The sequence below is a fragment of the Poecilia formosa genome, unplaced genomic scaffold (genome assembly GCF_000485575.1).
Source record: "Poecilia formosa unplaced genomic scaffold, Poecilia_formosa-5.1.2 Scaffold327, whole genome shotgun sequence".
NCBI classification, from domain to species: Eukaryota; Metazoa; Chordata; class Actinopteri; order Cyprinodontiformes; family Poeciliidae; genus Poecilia; species Poecilia formosa.
Window position 1 is genome coordinate 350,743 of NW_006800266.1, and position 25,841 is coordinate 376,583.

Here is a 25,841-nt window from a genome sequence, read left to right on the forward strand (position 1 = left end):
CTCGACAAGAATTTTCTAAGGTTTCTTTCTCCAAAAACTAAGACCGGCCCCCAACCACAGAAAGGAACAGCTATGTGGCCCTCGCAGGAAAAAGTTTGGGGACCCCTGCTTTAAAACAACATCATAAAACCCCTGGGAAAACTTAAAAAAACCCCAAAACAATTCAACAAAAAAATTACACCTCATATTATTTATTCTGAGCATCCATTTGCGAAATGACATTTTCAAGAAACTAATAACACTGTTGAAATTAGTATTATTTTTCCAATCACAGGGCAAAATCACTTAGAATTGTTTGAGAAAAATGAACTCATGAACCAAAAACAGAAAAGTCAATATTATAAGTTGCATTCTTATAAAATTTCATTTTATAAAATACAACCTGATTCCATAATTATTCCCCTTTTGATATTTTACTTGTTCTAAAAAAAGATATGTCAATAACTACAGCCATATAAGAAGTTTTACAGGTATGTTTTATGAGCATTTTCTCAAAAAGTTAAATTTTTTTCATACTTCATGTTTTGCAATTTGTGTTAATGCATTTAGCTCTTAGTAGAGCTTTGTTAGCTTTTGCCTTTATCTTTAACACTTTCTTGGGTTAGTACAAAATAACCATCTCTTAAGCTAAAAATATAATTTTAAATTTGAAAAAACAATTGTTTTTGAAGAGGCAAGAAAGTAATTCTACTAAAACTAAGACTAAAAGGCCAGCTGAACTACCGCTTTGCCACATACAGCCTCACTTCGTCTCTGATAAATTACTCTTCATCTGAGAAATGCCATCAAATGAGAGGAAGACGATGTTTAATGCAGCTGATCCACTCGGCCCCCAGCAGGTTTAGAGAAAGCAGAGCGGAGACATGAATCTCTCAACAGGCGTTTTGCATATTATCTCACCCCCCATCGTCCTGCGTCTGAATAAACAGGTTTTTTTTTTTTTTCACATTAGCATCTGGTATTTATCGAACAGCCATTCACAGACAGATTGCTCCAATAGTTCCTCCAAGCGGAACATTTCATTTCAGATTTCAGTCTGAGTAATGACTTATCTACATATTCAAACAGGGAGACTCATAGAGACACAAATGAGGAAGATTTGATGAAGAAAAATAGCTGAAGCAACAGTAACTCAAAAGTCTTCAGAGAACTTGAAACAAGCATATGTTGAAGTATGTAAAGGTTTTTGCTGATGACAGAATTGTTGGATGACCTGGTGTTTTTACAGGTTAAACAAATGGAAAGGGAAGAAAAGCAAACAACCTACAGATGTACGGGTTCTCTGTGACATTACCCTCGGATTTCAGATGAACACGGAAGATGCAGTTTGTTGACAGAAGCCTGTTTTTCATTTGATATTTTATTTGACTGTAGAGCATAAACTGATCAGACATAACATCAGAGGAACTGAAAGGTTCGGTGAGAAACAATGAGTGGAGATTTAAAGAAATATTTTTGGGAGTAACTTTGTTTTTCACTGGTCATAAGTTGCGTTGAAAGAAGCTATTATCAGTGTAAACTAATCCAGTTTAGGTTTGACAAGTTGGCTTGAGATTTTAGTGTTTGGCTCAGTTGTAAAGATGACAAAATTGTGTTGTTTTTGTTTTTTTGTTGTTTTTTTTTAAACAGTATTAATGTTGGTGTAAAACTGTTGTTGTCTTAAAGGTTGTGGCCTTTATTTGCAGTGCATTCGCCTGAAAACAGGCAGAGAGAGGAGTGAAGACATGCAGCGAGGCCCGTGGTTACTAATCGAACCCTGAAACTAATATCCTCCTTACATCGGGTGACTGCTCCAGCTCTACGCCACACATCGCCCCAAAACTCTCAGAATTACCCAGTCCAGGTCCATCAGCATAAGTACAAGGGGATAACAACTATTTTAGATCAGTTAGAACTACCAAAGGTTTTTATATTTATTGGAAAAACAAAAACAAAACAAAACAAAAAAAACATGAGATTTATTCAAGATGACTTGGGGCAAATGTTTTAAGTGTCTTTCCACAAGTTTGTCACAATAGTTTTCTGTCATTTTGGGCTCATTCCTCCAGACAAAACTGGTCTAACTGGGTCAGGGAGACCACATTGCTCACCTTTTTCATTTTCTGACTGAGATTTTAAGACTTTGGTCACTCTAAAAACATTTTTCTCCCTAAGCCACTTCAGAGATCATTATGAAATGCTTGGAATCATTGGTTATTTGGAACACCTATTTGGTTCTAACTCCTGTCTTGAGATGTTGCTTCAATAGTTGAGGTTTTTTCTTTATGGCATTATCTATACTGTAAAGTGCACCAGTTCCTCCTCCATAAAAACAGCCACACAATACAGTGGAAATGTTGTTCTCAGGCTTGAAACCTTCCCCCATTCTCCTTTAAATGAAACGATCTACCAACAGGCCACAGGACTAATGCACATTTTAAGTTTATTTTCAGTAACTAGGTTTTAATTATGTTGTCACAAGTTTTGAGCAAACTTTTCTGTCAAAGAAGCAGAAAAAAAAACACCTACTGGTTTGGATTGAGTCAATCAGGATACTCAAAATGTGAACCTTGCAGATGTTTAAGCAGGTGTAGGGTTGGATGGGTGGATGTCCTCTTGTGTAATAAGTGGGAAATAACCAGGAGGTTAAAAAGGAACGATGTCATCATGGGACATTTCTTACCTGCCATTCATAAATTTGTACCTGTGTACAAAAAACCGATAGCTAAAAGTAATTTAAAAAAAAAAATGTTGTCAGTCTAATTTAGGGAATTGTGGTTCTCTTTGGTTGATTCTGACGTTCATCAGAGGTTGTTTATTATCACATTTAGTATGAGTCAGTAGGCCTGAGTCAAAATAATCAACAGAAACTGTGTAGGATTTTTCAAGCTACCCAACAAGAGGGACAATTTCTTGCATGTTGATCCAGTGTATAGGGTGTCTACATTATCTCCACATGATATGTCAGGGTAAATGTATGTCATGTCTTGACAGGTTTTCAGTTGTGCCGTACTCGTTTCATGTTCAGATGATTGTTTGAATAGAGCTGTGTGATATTAATACTTTGGGATTTGCTTTTCTAACCTAACTCCACTTTAAACCTCTCCAGATCTTTCTCCCTGACCTGTTTGCTGTTCCTTCATCTCTGTTTGTTCACTAAGAAATTCCCGAGGCTGTTAGAGTACAGTTGAATTTATACCTAAAGTTTAAATATTTTTATTTAAAATAATGCAAAAATTATCTTTTTCTTACTATTGATCTGTTACATAAAATTCCAATAAAATACATTTAAATGTCATGTAACTTGACAAAAGGTGAAAAAGCTGAAGGTATTCAAAAGTTCTTTCAATTAACTGTAAGATATTTAACTTATTAATTTTCCAGGTGTATTAAATATATATTTTTATTGTTTTTGTTAATCTGTTTGCTGGATATCAGTTACAGTTAATTGCAAGATGTGTATCTAGGTACACATCTATCCGTGTAATATGTGCGTGTCATAAAGTTTCTGAGGGCAAACAGGAACTATACCTAATCCATCAAATAGGATGGGACTTGCTAGTGTAACTAAAAGCCAACTAAGCTGTCTACAAAGTGCATTAGAGGGAGGAGGGGTGTTTACACCAGCGAGTGTTTACGGCAGAGGCAGGGACCGGGTGAGGGAGGAAAGGGTTAAGGTCCTTTATAGTTTTATCATAAACCTGTTGCATAATTCTCTGAGGGGATCTCTGTTCCCTGCAACTCTGCTTAAAGCGAGCATTTCTTCTTCATGTTGGTACTTTGATGATCTCAAGGGATTCTTAAAATAGATGTCTCTGCTGTACTTGAGGAAAAACATTCTATTTTGTTTTCAGGTCAAGGGTCACTCGCTCACAATAACAAAGATGTTACCTTGGAACATTTGGTAGAGAAAACAGTAAATGATTCATGCTGTTTTTGTCACAACAGAAGCAGATTTGATTATTTTGCTGTCGTCAGTGGATAAGATGAATCGTGTTTGTGTACATACAGAGTGTCAGGTTAGTATCTGAGAGGAGAGGCTTGCTCTTATTATCCAGTGAACTTCTACAACTTCCTGTTTACATGGCAGAGCTTAAAGCCACAGGGATCTGCTGGTCAGCTGGAGAGGCTTAAGCTGGTTACAACATAAATACGCAGTGTGAGACAACAGTCAGGACAGCATTAACTGCAAAACTGACATCCAGCAAACATCAGATTAACAAAAACAATAAAAATATATATTTAATACACCTGGAAAATTAATAAGTTAAATATCTTACAGTTAATTGCAAGAACTTTTGAATTCATTCAGCTTTTTCACCTTTTGTCAAGTTACATGACAGTTTAAATCTATTTTATTGGAATTTTATGTAACAGATCAATAGTAAGAAAAAAGATAATTTTTGCATTATTTTAAATAAAAATAAAAATATTTAAACTTTAGGTATAAATTCAACTGTACTCTAACAGCCTCGGGAATTTCTTAGTGAACAAACAGAGATGAAGGAACAGCAGACAGGTCAGGGAGAAAGATCTGGAGAGGTTTAAAGTGGAGTTAGGTTAGAAAAGCAAATCCCAAAGTACTAATATCACGCAGCTCTATTCAAACAATCATCTGAACATGAAACGAGTACGGCACAACTGAAAACCTGTCAAGACATGACATACATTTCCATTAACCATAGAATTGAGGAAGCTGAAATTACAAAAATACATTTTCTTAATGGAAACACTGCAACAACATTTCCCCAAGACTCTGCCTATGCAGCCACTCCCAAATATAAGAGGCATGTTGCTCCAAAGTCTGAGTAAAATGCCAACATCTCCTCTGATTGACTGGTAGATAAGCGCTAGCACCATTACTGCATTTTGAATTTATGTCACGTTTACATCAATCTCTGCCATGGTTTTTAATGACCTGTCACTTATTTATGGGTGATTTGAATTTTATTTTTTTATTTTTATTGGACACAATTGCAAAAATTTATTTTTTCTATATTAGCAGAATATTGCACACATTTGTAATAGAAATGCAGCTATTGCCACAAGCATGAGCATAAACAGCTAACTACTTGAGGAACTCTTCACAGCCGATAACCAAAACTTCAACACAGATGTCAAACTTTACTCTGCTGAAAATTTACAAAACAGCTGAGTAAATTAACACTTTAGAATTTATCAGAAAACATCAATTTAGAAGTGTACTAAATGTTTTCAAAATTAGCACAAGAGCTAAATGAAGGCTGCAAAAGACTTGATAATGAATAGTTCAGGTGATTTAATGTGTTAGAACAACACAGTCAAGGTTAAGACCATTTATATTATTTATTTGGTCTTTGTAGCTGCAAAATTGCAATTACATAAATTCTACAGCAGTGGAGCCCAAAGTGGGTCCTGGAGGCCCGGCATCCTGCATGCTTTAGTTCTCTCCCTGGTTTAACACACCTGGATCAAATGATGGCTCGTTAGAAGGCCTAAGAGAACATTGACCTGCTGAGAAGGTTGTTACGACCAGAAGGGAGAGAACTAGAACATGCAGGATGCCGGCCCTCCATGACCCATTTTGGACACCACTGAGCTACAGCTTTTCATTGGAGCAAAACTTTTTTTTGTTTTGGAAAATCATGGATTCTTTTTTTGTTCTACTTCATAATTGAGGAACTTAATGTTCATCAATTGTATCTCATCTAAATAAAATACCCTAAAGGCTATATTCATAACACAGCAGAATATGAAGTGGTTCATGTTGTAGTCACACTTTAAAAACAATAAAGTTGTTCAGGTAGCTGAAGGAAGAACCCGAGAAACTTCAATACAGATGCAAATCATTTTCTTTAAATATGCAAACCAGGGAACAGACTTTGGTTTTTGCCCCTCACCGATTCAGCAGTATTTACCTTCTTCAGTCACAATGCCAGCTTTGTTCCAAGCATTGTCAGGGACTACAGAGACACACATTTTCCTCGTTTCAAATTTGGCTTAATGCACCTTTTACCAGAGGATATAAATCATTTTGACTCATTAAGTCCATCTGGGGCTTACATAATGCGCATATGTGTAGGTGTTTGTGAGTTTGAATGGAGCAGCCGAACTCAATTAGCAAGTTTGCCAAAGAAAAGACCCACTGCAGACTGAATCAGGCTCTCACTCAGCTTCTCCAAAAATATATTATCTACACAAGATAGAAAATGTAAATATTTATTTATTTTGCCTCCAGTGAAGTGGAACCTGCAGAGAGAGGACGATTAAAATGAGGTAACCATGAAATGAGTCTAGATCTAACCAACCTCTTGGGGAGGAAAGGCAAGTGCTTACAGATCGGTGTGAATCTGTTTCTCTTTAAACATTTAATGTTTTTTAAACTAGCAACTTAACAGACTTGGTGTGAGAGTTTATGTGCTAAATTAGCCAGCATTTTTCGTAAATGAGCCATGATCCATTTTATTTACTGAGAAAGCCAATGTTTTATTTGTTTTGTTTTGTCTTTTTCTTTCAAGAAAAATCTGGTATTAATTATTTTTTAAAAATCACCAAATATCATCATATGCTACGTCAATGAGTGCAATTACATGGTCAATCCTCGTCTTGGAAGGATTTTGCACCAGGAAGTGATGTAACACTATTACATTTACCTCCCATACAGCAGAAGCTCTGCTTCCTGCCGTCACCAGTTTGTCCAGAAGGTTCCCATTTCACACCAGCATTCATACTTTGGCACCATAAGAGTTATGATTATCATCAACTTAATACATCTAAAACTCCTGGATAGCAGGAATACAGTCAATGAGCACCAATAGCAGACATTAGTGAAACAGCAGCAAAAACTTTAAGGGAAATGACAGTTTTAATAGAAATACTACAGAACTTACCATTTCTCCTACATTTGTAGGAATAATTCTACTATTGACAGTGCAAGCTGCCACAGCGCTGAGTTGCGTTGAACTGACTTAAGATTTTGCCCAGTCATAGTAAGGATCCACATGTGCAACAAGGTAAAGAAACTGAATTTCCCAAGCAGGATTTTGCCACAATAAAGTTTAGAAAAGCGAGCTAAATGTGTTTGTTTATAGTGAACATCCAGGTCACCTGATTCACCTGAGATCATAGAGTCCTAAATGCTGACAGTAAAAAGTCAAAACACTGACCAAAGTCCATGAAAAGTAAATGTTCCTACTGCAAACTGTATAGCATTGCATGTTTGAGCCACAACAGTGATCCAAAGTGAAGCATCCGATCAGAATAATGACCATCTGCAGAACTTAAACCAGTATGAGTCCATCCATAATCCTTTCAGATGTGTTTTTTTTGTCTGACTTATTTCCATATATTTCTGCCAATCACAAATGCTGTATTCTGCTTCTGTGTCATCAGTTGCATCACATGCTGTCACAACATCATAAAGATCACACACAAATACACTTACATACATTAAATACTCTATAAAGTGCATAAGCAAAGTGGAAGACTTCATTTTGTGTTTGGTCTCAAATCTGGCATGCCATGTAAACAGAGTAGCTAAATTTAGGGGTGCTAGCCCTAAAGCACCAATCATAAACATTTGGTCTACTAACACTAAAGCACTACACCAACAAAGTGTTTAATGTTAACTTCAATTCTAATTATATCTGTCCTTGAAAAGCTACAGCAATTTAATTTTGACTTTATAAGTTATGTTTTAAAACGCCTTTAGCTATTGTTGTGTTTAAATTATTTTTTTTAATTTTGTTTCTGTATGTATATTTCTTGCTGGAACTTATTGGGTGTAAACAGTCATTATCTACTTCAAAATAAGAGCAGGAATATACATGTCTTACTACTTGAAGAATTTAAAAATTACAAAGCAATAGTAAATCAGTGCTCTAGAATTTATCCAGCAAAAACAAACTTAGGGGAAGCTAAGTGTGCTAAACATCTAAAAAGCTAGCAAAAGCGCTAAGTGAAAAATTAGCTCCTCTGTTAGCGGACAGAGAGTTGTTCTCCCACGTCTCACCCTGGGAGTGAAATTGCCTTCATGTCGTATTTTCCTGCCTATGAGTTTGACCAGGAGCAGTTTTTGTTGCTTTGGGCAGTTGGATTATTTTAATCTCCACTAAAGTAAAAGGTATAGAAACTAAAACAGCTTTAGCCATAGTAACAAAAGGATAAGATTTTTTTTCCCTAAATTACTAAGCCAGTTGAGTGCCTTCTGGAAAAAAAAAATGGATATTTGAATTTTTTTTTGCTAGGCAATTTTTACATTAACATTCACTGAGATGTTCTGAGCATTAATTACTAGTCCTGGGAGCTATAGCTTTGCTTATGTGGTACAAGAAAGTAATTATTTTATTTTTTGGCTATGTACAGTGCAGTTCAAAAGTATTTATACCCTTCCATATGTCTGAACTTTTATCACTCAACTTCACTCAAGTCACCTTTGTTTGATATTAAAACTGATCTCAAAAATGAAAGAAATCTGCCAGGGGGTAAATACTTACTAGTACTGTGCAAAAGGCACACATAAAGTCCTTCCAATAAATAGATGTTGACTGATCTCATATTTAGCTAACTTATTGCCATGTAAATACAAGTTTTGAGTGTTATCCAACCAGTGCAATGCAACATCTAAGTGGATGACAAGGGCAGAAGTAAAAATGCAAGAAAAAGCAGCAAATATTTAAAGAATCAAGCAGGAATTTGTAAAGACCAGTGTTGAAAACAGGAATTTCAAGCTCTCTGGAAGCAAAATACATTTCTGCACGTTGGGTGGAGAAAACTTATGTGCTGTACTAAACTAGAAATATTCAGAGTTTTAGTAGTTTTAGCAGTAGCAGTAAATGTTCTGGCAACCAAGATTTTAAGAGTCGAAGGGGAAACAGGCACAGCAAAGGCTGGAACTGAAAGAAGAGGCATCAGTACAGGTTTACAGCAGAAGGCTTCCACTGTGTGATATTGTATATCTTTTTACACAGCGTTCTATCCATTAGCTTTGGAGTGTATACTACCCTGTCAAGCAGTCCTAAAGTTTACAAAGAGACTAAAAAGGGTCATTTATCCAGAACACTGAAAGGTAATCTAAGCAACACAAGTAAATTTAATTTGGGTTAGTGATGTTTTTTCAGCCTGTTGAGCTGCTTATATGAGCTCTGCCTTATTTGGCATGAAAGAAAAACTTGTATATCTGAAGCCCTTAGGAAGTGAGTAAATGACCACAAACAATGTATTACAAAAGTATTTACACCAGCTGAACTTTTTCCACGTGTTGTCAAGTTACAACTTTTTATTAGGATTTTAAGTGATCCAGGAAACTGTAGGACTTTAGTTGTGATCTAGTCACTTGTTTTCATGTTTCTGGTGTCTTTGACACTGATAGTTTTTGAAATCAGGTCTCAGAGAGGAACATTTTTGTAACACCCCCGGTGGAGGTATGAGATACTATGCATGCACTAGCCTGGCCATTGCCTTCCTGTGCTATTCCGCTCAAAAAAATGTTCAACAGTCAGAACTGTAGAATTCACAACAACAACAAAAAAACCCCAACAAAAACCTGGTTACTGTTGAAAGTGCATGCAAATTTGATGACATGCTAACATTACAGTGCCATGTAGTGGCTTGGAATGACAACTACAACAGATCAATGTGTTTGCAATCTTGTCCAAGATTCCCTAATAAACATCCTGTCTCCTGTAAGCATAGGATGATGCATAAAACCAAAAAAGTCTGACAAACATTTTTGATTCTCACAGTGCCCCCTATTGATAGGTTGGTGGTCAGTACCAGTTTTGCACATGTAAACTAAATTATTTGCCTTTTCTTCTTTGAAAAGTAGCTCAAAACCAGTCAGACTGAATGAAGGGAGCAGAAGTTTTCCAGTCATTCCACAGATTATCAGTTGAATTTAGGTCTGGAATTTGACTGGGCCACATGAACACATGAGAATGGATCGATATAAACTGATTCCTAGCCAGTTTATAAGAACTGGCTAGGAACTGGCTAGGAAGGCACTAACAGCCACATGTGTCTGTTAGTGCCAGACACATGTCTGGCACTAACAATTTTAACTAAAACTCTATTTTTTAAGTTCTGCTAAAGAAAATCATCCTACTGCATGCTTCTCCCACCACCGTGTTTCACCATTGAGATGTTGTGTTCAGGGTGATGTGCTTTGCTATGTTTGTATTCAGGGCAGAAAATATAATTTTGATCTCATCTGATCAGAGCAAAGTCCTTCAACATGTTTTGCTGTGTCCTTGTGCTGGGAAATGAGCCAAGTCTAGTCTCAAGGTGGCCCAGCATCATCTCACATCAAGTATTAGCTAACATATTACTGAATAAATAACAGGAAAAGGAAAGAACTCCAACATTACATAAACCAAACTGTATGAGAAGCAGCGCTGTGAACAGTCCATAAAAGTGGAATGTGTTTGCACACACTGCCACATGTAAGTGAAGCATTGTAAAGTGCTGTACATGTCTCATCTGGAGCCTTTGAGGTTAGAATGAAGACATTTAAATGATTTATGATGTAAACCAGCTTTCACACACACTCCCTGCTACTCCTCCTTCCACTCACAACACTTTCTGAGGCCTGCCTCTCTCCGTCCTGAGCCAATTGTAATGCTCCAAGCAGGCGAGCCTTCACAGGGCCAATCCCCTGATTTGACGGGTTCCCAGCTTGTGATCATGTGACGGTTAAGTGATCCGCCAGGCCTTCAAAGTGAGTGAGTGCATGAATGTGTGTGTGTGTGTGTGTGTGTGTGTGTGTGTAAGAGAGAGAGGGAGGGAAAGAGAGAGAGGCATAAGGATATGCAAAGAGCAAAGCTCGTGTGTTGGAGTTGCACTGCCAATGCGTGCTGTTACGCACAGAAACCTTCGTCCAGAACTGGAGCGCACGGTGCGAAGGAGCTGGGTTTAGTTTCCTTGCATTGACAGGTGAGCTCATTTTGCTTTTAACCAAAAATGCATGACCTCTTATGCACTGATGAGTAAATAGAAACTTGTGTCATCTGGAAACATGAGCAACATGAGCTTCTGTCTGTTCTCTTTCTGGTGAAAAAACACCAAACTTTGAACAAATGTCTTGGTTTTTCATTAAACCAAAGCCTAACTGAGATTGTGGTTGGACTTGCAGTCTCAGGCTGCAGGGTTGAACATGCCACGAATGCTGAGGAGAAACCCTTCAGGTCAAACCCCACGGTGCTGTTAAAGAGAGCATCCTGCTGTCAAAGCCCTTTTTTGATGTTCCACACCCGTAGAGTTACTGCAGGACAAATGACTTCAGTCTTGGCCAAAATGAGGTGTACTCTCTCCTCGCAAACTTTTTCCCCTTCCATGAGGCATAGCCACAGCTGCAGACCCCCCTCCTCTGGCGATCCATGTAATTTGATGTTACCCCCAAATGTAACCGCCTTCATAAGATCTCAAATTACTGAATGTGAAATTGAATACAAATTTATTTGAGTTAAGCACTGTGTAGTTGTGTCAGCCACTTGAATTAAACATCAGATTTTACTTGAGATATGTGGAGCCTTTCATAGAAACTGTTTTTCTTCTTTATAGGAAACAGCCTTACAGAAAGAGGGGAAGGCGGAGGCAGTCCTTTCAGTTCTTAGACACTATTGAGGATTTCATATGGATTTCAGACTCATGTTAAACATCAGGGCCACTCATTTCCTCCAAAGCCATCTGATGTTGTCTAGTATTTTTAATCCGTGTAAATGTAGTGGCAGAGCATTGTTCCTGAGCTGCTGGGTGCATAAAAATAGAGAATAAATCCTTTGCTCATGGATCATCCTACTGAAACTCTGCGTATTCTAAACTGATTTGACATATGAATGCACTGTGTGGTCAGTCTGCAGGAAGTTAGAAGATTATTTTCCTCATTCTAATCTCACAGTGCAAGAAAATCTCTATTGCTCAGATTAGCATGAATTAAGGACCATGAAGGGAGACAAATAGAAACACTGTTCAGTGACCATGTGGCTTTAATCTTAAAAGTGGTGAGAAAAGAGGAACGCCTGATTCCACATGGTCAGCTTGAAGCCTGGACCAGCAGCTGCAAATTCGACACACACATTCATACACATGCACGCACACACACATTCCAGTTCCCTAACATGTGGTTGCCTTCCCTTTTGAAGTGCCATAAGTTTGCAGAGCTTCCAAACAAGCAGCAGGTATTTGACAGGGACCAGAAAGGTATAATAATTTTTAGTCTGGTGGTTTGCTGTGTAATGAAGGACCCCAAAGGGACTACTGTGTACCTCACAGTATGACCACACTCAGTGTAGCTGTGGTGTGATTAGAAATGCCTAACTCAAACTGATATATCCAAAGTCTGCTTGTTAGTCAAACTGGGAACTCCGTTGTACTCAACCATGGTGCAACTTGCATGTTAGGCCATATCCAGGCCTCTTTGGAATCACTTTTGAGAAGTCTAGTAAAACTTGTGTCATTGTTAAATATTTGTTTCTTTTACAGAAAAAAGAAAATAATCTTCATCAACAGTTTGATCGTCAGTGCCCAGCAAAGTCAGCAGTCATCAATCCCCACAGGAATGGTTGATCACTTGCCACTTGGTGAGGAGACCTTCCTGTATTATTCCTGCTCTCCAGGGTCCGACTACGGGTGCGCGTCTCGCTACACCAAGGGTGGTGTTTCGCAGGGCATCATGGTGACTGATGCGGGCACCTATCAGCACCACCCTTACCAAGGGCTGACGCTCTCCTCCTCGCCTTGCCTCTCTGAAGATGACCTCAGCGACTCCTCCAGCCCGCGCTCCTCCCTCTGCTCCAGCCCCGAGTCCACATCTTCAGCATCACGGAGCGTTTTTTGCTCTAGCTATGAAAGCAGGAGCAACAGGAGCAGTGGGTGCTCCAACTCATCAGGAGGAGAGAATCAAGAGAGTCTTTTGGACCTCCTTCTCTCACAGGCCTCCCTTACAACCTCATTCAGCTCCAGTAGCGGCAACATTTCTGTTTCCTCCTCTCTTTCCTTCTCTTCTCCAGCTTCCTCTACCTCCTCATCTCCATCATCCCCTTTTTTGCCCATGGGCCTAGCATGGGAGCCCAAGAGGGAGCAGCGAATTGGAGTCCAGCAGCACTTGACCAAAGAGGAGTGCTTTGAGTTCCCAGTTTTCCTTGATGAGCTGCAGGATCCTGAAGCACTTCTCTTTCAGCCAACTCTAGAGGAGATTGAAGAGTTCCTTGAAGAGAACATGATGGTAGCAATGGAGAAGGAAGAGAATGGGAGTGATGAGGAAATGTCACCTCCCATGTCTATGTCAGATGATACGGAATCAGAGGGTTCAATGACACTCGCAGCAAAACCTGAATCACAATCCCAGAACTCAGATCAAACTGTCCCTGTGGCCTCCAAGTCAGAGGCTAAGTATGCTGCATGTGCATCAGATACAGGCAGCTCACCAGTGACAGAAGGCAATAGCTGTGTAACTACTTCCACTGACAGTTGTGTTGATGGGATCAAGAAGGAAGACTGTGGATCACTAACACCTTTGACACCAGAAAGTGCTACCATTGCCTCAAGTGTGCCCGTCATCCTCCAAATCCAGCCCATACAGGTCAAACAAGAACCAAATTCCAGTGCTGCATCAGACACCATCCCGGATCAGTCCCATAAAACCCATTCCCAACCAACTGAATCCCCATCGTCTATCAAAATTGCCCAGCTCCTGGTCAACATCCAGGGGCAGACATTTGCTTTAGTGCCTCAGTTGCTTTCCCCTGCAACAACTAACTCAGGCAAAACAGGGAGCACTGCTCCATCCAAATTCGTCCGAATTGCACCAGTGCCCATTGCAGCCAAACCCAATGGGCTTGCGGAAGCGACGTTAGGCCTAGGAGGTTCGGCAGCGGGTGTCCTTACCGGAAGTCAGCGGTACCAGAAGAGCACAGTGGCAGACCTCATCAAAATGCACAAGTGCACATTTCCTGGCTGTAATAAGATGTACACCAAGAGTAGCCACCTCAAAGCACATCTGAGAAGACACACAGGGGAGAAACCCTTTGCATGCACGTGGCCTGGCTGTGGATGGAGGTGAGCAAACCAATGTTGATATATTAGTGCGAAAGTGACTCATGTGCCAACACATACCTATCATTAAACTGAAAGATGGACAGGAAGTGGGCAGTGTTATGCTACATAAGATAGCATAGCTATGAATTCTGCCAAGATTGACATAAATACTAATCGTGCCAATCTATGCTATGTTTGCCAGCTACTTTGTCACACTGGAGTCACACTTTCCATTTCTGCTTAGAACTAGACCAAACATAGTCCTGCAGTTTCAAAGTAGGCAACAATTTTACCACCATCATCACTTTTTCCATACCTTTACACTTCCCCACATCTGATATTACAGTAAACAAGGTTATCAACTTCCACTCCATATGGGACCATATAAATTAATTCACAGACATCTGTTGATAAAATGCTACTCAATCTGGAGAGTTTATTACATGTTATAAACAAGCATATCAACAGTGCCTTGTTTTGCTGAGTAATTATAGATAAGAAGTGACAAACTGTTTTCCTGTCCTGTTGTCCTTTTTATGTAAGCTCTATTGCACTGGCAGATTGTCATACCTTTCAAAGAAACACTCCAAGGCAGAGTGTTTCTGCATATTCTCTTATGCAGAAAAATAGTTTGAGGAAAAAATGGTTGGATTTCAATCAGGAGGCTTATTTTGTATGGGAGCTCCACTATGGACTGTTCATTTTCAATTACAGTTTGTTCTTTTCTGCAAGCTGTGTCTCTCCCCTGCTATCAGTGTGTTTTTGAACCATGGCTAAGTTGCAGATTAGATAGGGCACCTTTTGAAGTCGTCCATAGGCAGACTTTGTCCCCTGTTAGTTATTGCACCTGTTTGCTCACCATCCACAACCACGGAATACACATTCATGCATCAAAAAGACTCTGAAGTTTTATTATATTTTGTGCCTGACATGATCACACATCCATGACACATCCACAAAGTCCGCTTTGCCAGGTTCCAGTTAGCATACTACGCTGGAATCAAAGCCTCCATCTGAGTAGAAACATCCTATTTGTACTTTAACTCCAGGTTAATTCCGCCAACTTCTGAACTCCCGGTCAATAAATCCACCCTCTAAAGGTACATTAAGGGCTCAAGGCTATACACAGAGTCTTGTGTATCTGCATTGCTACTGACAGGGTCAAGATAGGGTAAGAGTCAGGATCTTGGTCCAATCATAATAACAAGGACTCATGTTTAGGATTAACATAATATTTGGGAACAGAGTAAAAAGTAACTCTAATGATTCTATACCACTGTTTATGTTTGGTTTAGTTAAAGAAGCTCCAGTGTCATCAGTGAATATGGATATTGGTTCCTTTAAACATTGAACATGGTTTAAAAAAACTGCATTGCACTTACACCTTCCAGATGTCACAATTCACAATTTATGTTATTTTTATTGTCCTGTGTCTAAAAGGTTAGAAAATATAGTTATCTAGGTCTATCGGCTGTCTAGAGATAAGAGATTAATTAAAAGACAAATGTACAGTGGGGAAATATCATACAGTTGGAGCACTTTTCTCCAGAGAATGGCTTTGAGATTGAACAATTCAAATCTGAAGTTTTTATTTATGAGGTTTGGACTGACTGGAGGAAAATGTTCTGACTTCCTGATTATCTTGTACCAATATTCTTTAGATTAAGAGGAAAGGCTCTGTACTCAGTGAATGGCTGACTTATGTATCAGGAGTATGTACATTTGACAATATACATCAGTTGAGCACAAACCAACAGCATTATCCCTGATTGTATGTGACAGAGCTCACTGCTTGGCTCAGTAAAAAACAAGGCATTAACCTCCAGCAAATAGACTGCATTAAGCACTGTAATCTTTTCATAAATCCAAGCACACAATGTCTGATTATGAGTAATGTGATCACATCTGTCACCATTCACTCACTCTGTCCTTCCACCATTGATGAAACATTCCCGGAAAGAGAAAGGCTTAGTTTGTGATACAGGATTTCTTTGGGATATATTTGCATGTGTGAACTTTTTCTTAGTTGATATGTCAAACAAATTACACATTTATTGGAGATGAAATGTTCCATATCTTGGTTTTTTAGAGTTAGCATGGCCTGAATTAACATCCTTTGGTCTAGTTAGACAAAAATCCACTGACAGTAGTTTAGTTTTTGCATAGCAACAGGATCATTCAAAAGAAAAGGCAGGAATCATTTCTAAATAATTTCTCTTGGTCAGTATTTTACTGAGGAATGAAGAAAAAAAACAGGAAAAGTGCTGCTGTTGTGTTTGTATGTACCAGCTAAACACATGAGTCATCTCATTCATCCAGATTTAACCCATCCTGTTTTGTTGTTGCAGTGTGTGTATCAGAACCCGCCTTAGTTGTGTGAGATTTATGACAGGCACAGCTTGAACATCATGTTACCATAGCATATGGTTATGAATTTTAATTCATAACCATGTGCTATCCAATGCAGATATTAGACTGTCCACCTAGGAAGAAAAATCAATGTAAAACAAGGATACATTTTAAGTGCTCTCTTATATTGTGGGGAAAAATAGCAAAAGTGTAGGGTACTGGAAACATAGGCTTTTAAATCACAAATGCTACCATGAACTACACACTATGCATGGTTTAAAAAAATCATTTCAGAAGGGTACTGTTTTTGTCTAGAGAAAAAAGGACATCTCCATTTGTGATTGTCCCTGCCTGTCTGTTTAAATGGACAACCATGTCTCAGTATGTTTGCAGTTGTGTCATACTCTTTCCACTGTCAGTTGATGGATTATCTATTGTGCAACTTTTCTTTGACATAGAAAGCCCTCCTGGACTCGTGTTTCTGTGTCTGGATCCAGAGTTGTGTTTTGGTGGTGGTCTGTTTCTCTGGGGGTTTTCTTTCCTCTGTCAATCTAAATGCATGCTCAGTATGAGGGATTGCTGCAAAGTTAACACATCAGTGCAATCAACTATTGCAAATTCTAGTGCAGGAGCAGAGATACCTGCACACTGAGTGACTCGATGCAATTAGCAGGACTCAGAGGGGGTCCAACTACAAAATCCAAACACTTGGGTTTTTGATTAAATCACACATCCTATGTAGTATTTGTAAAGGCAATTGGTAACATTGGATTATATTGGACCAAATGGGGTTGAATTTGCATGCCTGCTATGCTTGTAAGCATATTTTCAAACATCTTTGTGGTGTTCTCCTTCCACTTCCCAATGCTACATCACTTTGTTCTGGTCTCTCACACAAAATCCCCCCAAAATCCATTCCAAAATGTGGAAAAGTTTACATATCAATGGTCTGCACTCCAGTATAATTCAAAACGAATACATTTCCAAAACTTATGTAAGAAAAATAGTATATTTTTGGCCAAACATCATGTAGTTTTATGTATTTCAGACATTCAGGTCTCTGTTCCTTTTGGGAACCTTCAGTACACTAAAAATGGCACCTGCACAGTGTTTGTGTGCGTGTGTGCGTGCGTGCGTGCGTGCGTGCGTGCGTGGGTGCATGTGTGCGTGCATGTGACTACAGCAATTTACTGTATTATAAAGTTGCCCCTTCACAGCCAGTTTCCTGCTGGACCAGGAAATGGACATAAACCAGTGAGGCAGGCACCCCTTACCCTCTGTAACTTTAGAAGAGCTCCCCATGTGTTGGCTCCTCTGAAGTAGAGAGAGGTGGTATTTCACTGGCTGCAGGCCAACAGGTTACTCAGTCAAAGCTGCATTTCTCTTTTCACCAAACTCTTTACCTTTCTTTTTTACACTTTGCCGTCTCAATCTGCCTTGCTGTTAGTAGTGCTATTGGACTGGATCACATACAACTTCCATGAGCTTGCAGTATTTCCAGCTCCCACCTGCTTGTAGACACTGATTCATTCTCAGCGGCTAGGCGTTGAAGCAGAGTTTGCTGTAGCAACACTGCGGCGTGTGTGTACTTGTCATCTATCATCAGGTTTGTGGCTTGTTGTCTTTGACAACTGATTAATCTGCGATCACAACACCACAATCTGAGGTGATGACAGATGTATTACAGTTTGATTTAGCAATTCATTTGGACTCTCGGAGCAAAAGCAAGAGGCAAAACGAAAGGAGAGATTTTATTCTGTATCAAAAAGTGAAGATGACGCAGTGAACTGTGTACTGTACAAATACCGGCTGCAATGCAATTGTAACCAACCTGACTGCCCCACCTTCGGCGCTGCTTTTATGTTCGCGTAGCTGCAGAGTTGGCTTTAAGAACAAGCTGGGACAAAGCCTGCACATGTGTTTCCCACAGCACCCACACTGATATGTGTACTATGTGTCGCGCAGCAGCCACGCCAAGCTGCCTCCAGGACTCCAACCCACAATCAAAAGTGAAAAACACTTTTAGACGATCAACAGAAGTGCCCTCCACCCATGTAGCCATAAACTCCCTGACCTTGGTCACAATCCCTGAAATGTAGAGATTACAGAGCTCAGAAACCTCGACCATAAACATGGGATAATGAATTATGTCGAAAGAAAATGTTGAGTCAAATTAAAAATGAGAAACATATGAGTTTTTCATGTTTGCTGAAATGCACCACCCTCTCTCTCCTGATGTAGCGGGTTATACTTGGACTCAGGCCTAGTGCCAGTATGTCAAGGAGCTGCACATGGTTTCTCTCATGCCCCTGCTTGAAGTTGGTTGTGCACCACTCCAGGGTTTAATGTCTGTATATGCGTCAGCCAAAGCTTACCATTGGCAAATGTAGAGCCACTTAGAGTACAGAGATTACAGGAAAACCTTTGATTTTCATCAAAGTAAAGACCTGAACTTGTTGCTTTCTTCCAGATTTATCACCTTTGGTAGAAAACATCTACTTTAGTAACTTTGGGTCTGATTTAAATAGGGATGTGCGATATTGATTAGGTATTAAATCATAATATTGTCATTGGGACATCAAATCCTAAAAAGTTGCCAAAAGCAAAAAAAACAAAACTTTTTAGATGTTGCCATAAATTCTCAATAAATGAGCTATAATGCCTGACCTTCCTTTTCAGCAGGTAGAATATTATATTATTAAGACTTTGTTAAACCAAAGATATTCTGCTTATATTATTTACAGTGGTAAGCATCACTAACCAAAAATTTAATTGTAAAAGCAAAAATCATAAACATTAGTTTAATGCCAAAGTGATATGGCAACACAGTATTTAGTGGGAGCTAATTCTAAAGCACTAAATTTAAATTAATCTATGTTTATATTCACTATTTGCCAATGGCACATTACAACATAGATCATCACTCAACAGGGTCTAATTTGTTATAGTAAACCAACCAGAATGGTCGAGCTTCAGGAAGTGATTCTTTGGAACAGGCCTTTCACTCATGGTCTCAGTTTTATAATTGTTGAATATTGCTAACTCTGTTGCCTAACTGACCGTGGTATGATTTTAGTTGGAAAGCACCGAGGACATCAGTAGATTTTAAACTGCTTACTATTGAGATACAAGATCTTGTTCTATATTGATGCATTCTGGGTACAGAATAAACATCATTGTCTGCATCTCATCACAGGTGGAGAACATAAGGAGAGGAAACAGAATTGCTGCATAAACAGTCTTAACCCATTTCATAATAAGAGCATGGATTTAAAACTCTAGTGACTTGAATTCTGAACAGTTGATAATCATCTACAACATTTTCAAAACATCCAAGGAAAACTTTCTCTTTAGAATGTATCTGGAAAAATATATTTAGGGTAAGCAAAGTGCGCTAAATGTTTTCAAAGTTAGCGAAAATGTTTAAGTGCTAATTGAAAAATGTGTTCCACTTTTAGCAAGTTAGCGGACATGTGCCCATATCCAATTATTTTAGTAATAGTTATTAATTATAGTCACTGAATTTAAATTCTGAAATCAAGACAAAAATGGAAAAAAAAGGGAAGAGTGGACCTTGCTTCAACTAAATAAATATGTTACATCAGAAAGCAGGAACTAACCAACTATTTGATTTAAAAAAAACTACTAACACACAGTTTTGCTGGACAGGAACTTTAACGAGAAGCAAACCTTCAACAATGGCACAACAATGATGGATAGTCTGGGTGGGTTTATTTCTGTTCTCAACAGGAATTGAAGCGTTGGCACATTGTTATGTACGTTGCTAATAATCCTGAGTTGTTAATCAGGATTACACAGACACAAGGTGTGCTGCTTTCTGTTGACATGCAAAACAAACGTTATGTCATTGATTTTTTCGGAAAAATGAAAAACTCTCAGTTGTGTGTCATTCAAGATTGTAGGACGTCTGCAACCAATCACACTATGGTTGGTCAGGCGTTAATGCTCTGTAGATATCTTGGGTGATATCTTCAACCAGAGGGTAAAACACATGGATAGGATTGGATACAGCAGGATTTAGAAGAAAGTCTCAAAATATATGTTGGGAGTCAAAGGGTTGAATATAAAGCTCCAATTGTTATTTCTCTATCAACAATCAGTTCCATGACTTTATGGATTTTAAAACAAAATCATATTATCAACACACTTCTCTTGCCTTTGGACATAAAGAACGTCTTGTGACACCCTGACTGTTTGTTTTGGGAGGTTGTGGGAACCAACATACGGTAAAACAAGAGTGACTAGCTGTGCTCCCACTACTAGGATCACTTAAGTTCATTAGTGGAACACAACATTTACTTTGTTGACTTACGACCATAGGGCAGCGCTGTATTTATTATCAGTGCTAGACTGCAAATTGGGTAAAATTAGAAAGGCATTAGTGAAGTAGTTAACTGTACTACTTATTGGACATTTGGTGTGTGTAATGGGTTCTGATAGAGTATGAAAAAATTTTGGACCAATAACTTAATTACAAAAAACATTTTAACAAAGACTGTATTCTGTATGTCAGTCGCCGGTCAAGTTATTACAAGTCTGTCAAAAATAATAATGTTTTAAGTTGGCAAAGACTTCCAGGGTGGATTGTATTGAGTTTGAAACAACTATAATCTGTCCAAGTTGTGATTTACCACTGTAAATCAGTTATTTACTAGTGTAAATCACAACTTGGGCACCATTACCATTGCTTTTTGTTGAACAAGCTGCTTTTTTAATGCTGCTAGCTATCTGTAATATAAACTAAATAAACTAAAACACTCAGAGATTTACTGCAATTCAGAAGATTGCTGACAAATTCATAAAACGTGTAAAATTTTCATTCAGGTTTTAGCAAGTCATTTTACATTAGCAAGACAGACATAACTCTATTAATGAGCTACTATTGACCAAACTTCAACGTGCTTTTAATTTAAATCCAGCCTGTTGAGTTCTGACAGAATCTCTGTTCAGTTCAATATGAAATCTGTTATGGGAGTTAAAAACAGAAGCATGAAGCTCACTGGGGCTCCTGCTGTGTTAACTCTGCTCCAAGGATCCAAGTTAACTAAATTAAATGAATCATTGTGAAAAAAACAGGATGGTTTAAGGCAGTGGTTCCCAAACTTTTTCTCCTGGGCCCCCCCAGTGGTTTCCAAACTATTTCTGCCCCCCCTATGGCTTACAAATAGCTGTCTGGTTGAACGATGTGTGTGAGCGAAATGGGTGGGGGGGCGGATTCTTAGAGACTCCCTGTTATGCTCAGCCCCGGCTCCAGACAAACAAGGTGGGGGGGAATCAACTTTTTGGGGGGCAAAATGAATCGTAGCTGAACATAGACAACAACACCAGTAGCCTACAAGCTACTTGTTAACAAGCTTAAGGTGCTGTATTGATATTAGCTAGCTAGTCATCTTTTAGCTAACATTACCTGTATCCAACAGCTTTACTCAACAGTCTGTTAGTTTGGGGTAAAAACTGTAAAAGTTCTTTGCGTTTTTGCTGGTTTGCTGCCATGATTCTAACACACCTGCGTAGCTCTGCACAGCAGCAACAGGTCTCCTTCACTGCCTCACAGGTCTAAACCCAGTGAGAGCGTCGTAGCGGTCATGTTGCGTTTAAAGGCGGCTCGGAAAAACAGGTTACGATATGTTAACAACGGATTAAACAGTTTTAACTGCTGATAAAAGTAACAGAGGACACAGATATGGGAAATGAGGAAAACCCTACTGTATCAAATTGACAGAAGAATGACAGAGAGTTGGCAATTCTAAGGTAAAAACCCAGCGCATACAGNGGGCAAAATGAATCGTAGCTGAACATAGACAACAACACCAGTAGCCTACAAGCTACTTGTTAACAAGCTTAAGGTGCTGTATTGATATTAGCTAGTCATCTTTTAGTTAACATTACCTGTATCCAACAGCTTTACTCAACAGTCTGTTAGTTTGGGGTAAAAACTGTAAAAGTTCTTTGCGTTTTTGCTGGTTTGCTGCCGTGATTCTAACACACCTGCGTAGCTCCGCCCAGCAGCAGCAGGTCTCCTTCACTACCTCACAGGTCTAAACCCAGTGAGAGCGTCGAGCTCATGTTGCGTTTAAAGGCGGCTCGGAAAAACAGGTTACGATATGTTAACAACGGATTAAACAGTTTTATCTGCTGATAAAAGTAACAGAGGACATAGATATGGGAAATGAGGAAAACCCTACTGTATCAAATTGACAGAGGAATAACAGAGAGTTGGCCATTTGATGGTAAAAACCCAGCGCATACAGCGTTCATGTTTTGTTTTCTTTTATCCAGAGGGCTTCCCGCGCCTCCCATGCAATGGCACAGCGCCCCCTCCAGGGGGCGCACCCCACAGTTTGGGAACCTCTGGTTTAAGGCAATTGGTTTCTATTCAATTCTCTAGTAATATTAACTGATTTGGTTTAAGAGTGTAAAAGGAGTGTAAAAGCTAATGGCTTTGTCTTTAACTCAAGATAGACCTTGAACTTTGGCCTGTCCTGGGATGTTTATTCTTGTTATTCACTTTGTAAAAGGATCAACTTTAAGATTTTGGTATTGCTCTAGAAAGCACTAAACAGTCTTGGGCTGAAACAAACTTTTAAATTACTTGTCAAATATAAACCACCCTTGAGGTTTTCGGAGACCTCTGGTCCTGTTCCCAGGACCAGAACTGAACAAGGTCAGATTAGCATTTTATGTTCCTAGAATGTGAAACAAATTCCCTGAAAACCCGAGAACAGAAACTGTTTCCTTTAAATTTAGAGTGAGAAAAATAATTGTTTACAGAAACTTTTGATCAGCTTGGGATCTAAAATTATATTACATAATTATATTTATTTTTATGTTATGTTTGTCAAATTCTTTATTCTTATTTTAATATTTCTGTTGGCTTTGTGGCAAAAAAACAAAAATAAAATTTGTGTATGAATGATGCTGTGTATGCTTGGTCTTGTCTAGAAGTTGCTAAATATTATGAATAAATGTTTTTTTGTTGTTGTTGTTTTTTTCCAATATCACAAAAGCAAGAAACAAATGAAACATTTACTCTACCATCACGTTGACAGCTTTGGGCATTTGGTGTTAAGCTGCTGTTACATTGTTTGCTATCTCAACTTGTATAATAGTATTATGATAAATATTTACTAGATGGGTTTAAAATTGAAACAATGAAAGCCAGTTTGTAGAACATCAAGTCATGCCACATCTTTGAAGTAAATGCTTTTGGTTCACCCTTTATAGAGGATGAGTGGATTAAAATTCATCACAAGAGAAGGAAGAAATACATTTAATTTGCAGTGAACTTACAGTGTCAATTTATATAATTATGTAGGATAAATGTCAGGTGGTCAGATAACTAGAGCATTTGCTGACTTAATCAGAAATTAGTAGAATACAGTCTAAACTTTCAGCATAAACAATGATTAAACCTCCGTTGGCACAGACTGAGCATCTGCATAAGGTAGCATGAGATTAAGAGGTGTTAATCTTTAATATGTGTTGCAACATTTGAGCTACACAGTAGATTCAATTGATTTGAATCAAATTGACGTCTCAGCTGTGATGCTTACCTGACGAAACCTTTTGAAATGACTAAATATTTGCATTAGATGGTTTCGATGGCAATCCTATTGCAGCACCAGATGCGTAGAAAGGTGATACCGGTCTGTTATTTACAAAAGATGACATATGTTCCAGTGTCGTGACATCCAAGGCATAGCTGCAACCTCAAAACATGTTGATACAGACTGACCTTGAGTACAACACTGACCTGATTATTTGTTTATTGACCGTATGTCAGATAAGATGAGAAAGGCAAGACATAATAACGTAAACTACATAGGTTTTTTTATGTTTTTTTGAGGATTTTCTCTTCTTTTAGGCATGGGTCTTTCGAGTAATGAGTACGCCATTTGTGGTATGCGTGTCTGGAGTGCAAATTGGCAAACGTAACCGCGAATGATGTTTTTACATCTCTGTGAATTATCACCTTCATGTCTAAAGCAGGCTGCAGCCACTGTGAAACTTATCTTTGTTACAGATTAATTTGATCTTAACAGCTTCACTAACTATACAGATGCACATGTAGTGCGCAGAGGCACTACTCTGTCATCCACTTAACCCTTCGCTGTCACAGCAGCTGAGCTGGCTGGAGCCCGTAGCGACCATGGCAGATCAGGACAGGAATAGACCTGGCCCAGGCTAACCGTGCTCATGTGTTGAGCTAAATATGGGATGGCTCTTTGACTTCACAGAGAAGTTGCATGCAAAGTATTACACCTCTCAGATTACCCTCATCTAAACAGACTGACAACTTTTTTTTATCTTATTGGGAAACGTGACTTAATTCAATATTTTCTTTTCAGGAAAGACTTTTTACCAAAGATTGGGTTTGTTTTTGTCTACTTTGAAGTACTTTAAATGTTTTAACACTTTTGGTCAGATTTAATTAGAAAAAAAAAAATTACAAATATATAATTTTTCGCTTGATAAAATGTGGTGGATCTCATTCGTTGGTTTCTTCGCCTCAGGTTCTCCAGGTCCGATGAGCTGTCAAGGCACCGCCGCTCCCACTCCGGTGTGAAGCCGTACCAATGCATCGTCTGCGAGAAGAAGTTTGCTCGCAGCGATCACCTGTCAAAACACCTCAAAGTCCACCGCTTTCCCCGAAGCAACAGGACAGGACGCTCTGTAAATGGACCCCTCTAACCCCCGACGTGACGGAGTGACGCTCAGTGGAGGAGACGGAGGGAGGGCTGGATGTCTGTGACGAAAGACTGAGGAGGACAGTCCAAAAACCCTTAAAAGGCCTCAGTAAAGGGCTGTATGTGCGTGTGACACGCGTTCTTGGTACTGTGATAATTTATTGGGGAACGAGCAGAAGACTGTACAAAACTAAACAGAAAACTGTTACTTGACGCAGCAATGTCACAGGTGGAATAAGCTTTTCATATATAGAAATTTCATCCTCAAATCTTTTAGCTTATATGTTTAGAAGACAAATTTACTATTTTTACACTTTTAGGAGCATCTTATGAACAAATCATCCATATCAATCTTTTTTTTTTCAGTCACTGAAGAATCTACTTTTTAAAATCCCTCTTTTTTTTTCTTTTTTTTTTTTTTTTACCTTTCTGGTAATTGTTTCTTTGAAAAGGAAAACAAATTATTGTCCAACAATGAACATGAAACATGAAAATGGAGCCAAAAAATAAGAGGATGTTACAGCAGGCTTGGTTGAATTCTTTCTCAAGGATTTCAAAGTAGCAGATGCATCAACATTCCTCAAGCTTTAAAAAGGCTTCTTTGATGCCCCAGAATCTCAAAATTGGGAAAAATGTTGAAGAAGCTCCACAAAATAACAAAGCTCAATTTCATGTTGATTTACTGCTCTCCACTGTAAATCTTCACACTGTGTAATTAGCACTGGCACATAGGAAATTTTCAGTGGTCTGTCCCATCGGAGAATCTCTGAGTAAATTATGTTGTTTTACTGCAGT

At 38.7% G+C, this 25,841-nt stretch overlaps 1 protein-coding gene across 1 annotated transcript; it reads left to right on the forward strand.

The window, feature by feature from the left end:
• The first annotated feature begins 10,687 nt into the window (after positions 1 to 10,687).
• LOC103152772 (Krueppel-like factor 15) lies at positions 10,688 to 25,231 on the forward strand. Its single transcript, XM_007573378.2, has 3 exons — positions 10,688 to 10,887; positions 12,436 to 14,010; positions 24,873 to 25,231. Exons 2-3 carry the CDS (start codon positions 12,512 to 12,514, stop codon positions 25,048 to 25,050), a joined length of 1,677 nt encoding a protein of 558 aa, XP_007573440.1. The 5' UTR covers positions 10,688 to 10,887; positions 12,436 to 12,511; the 3' UTR covers positions 25,051 to 25,231.
• Positions 25,232 to 25,841: the final 610 nt, after the last annotated feature.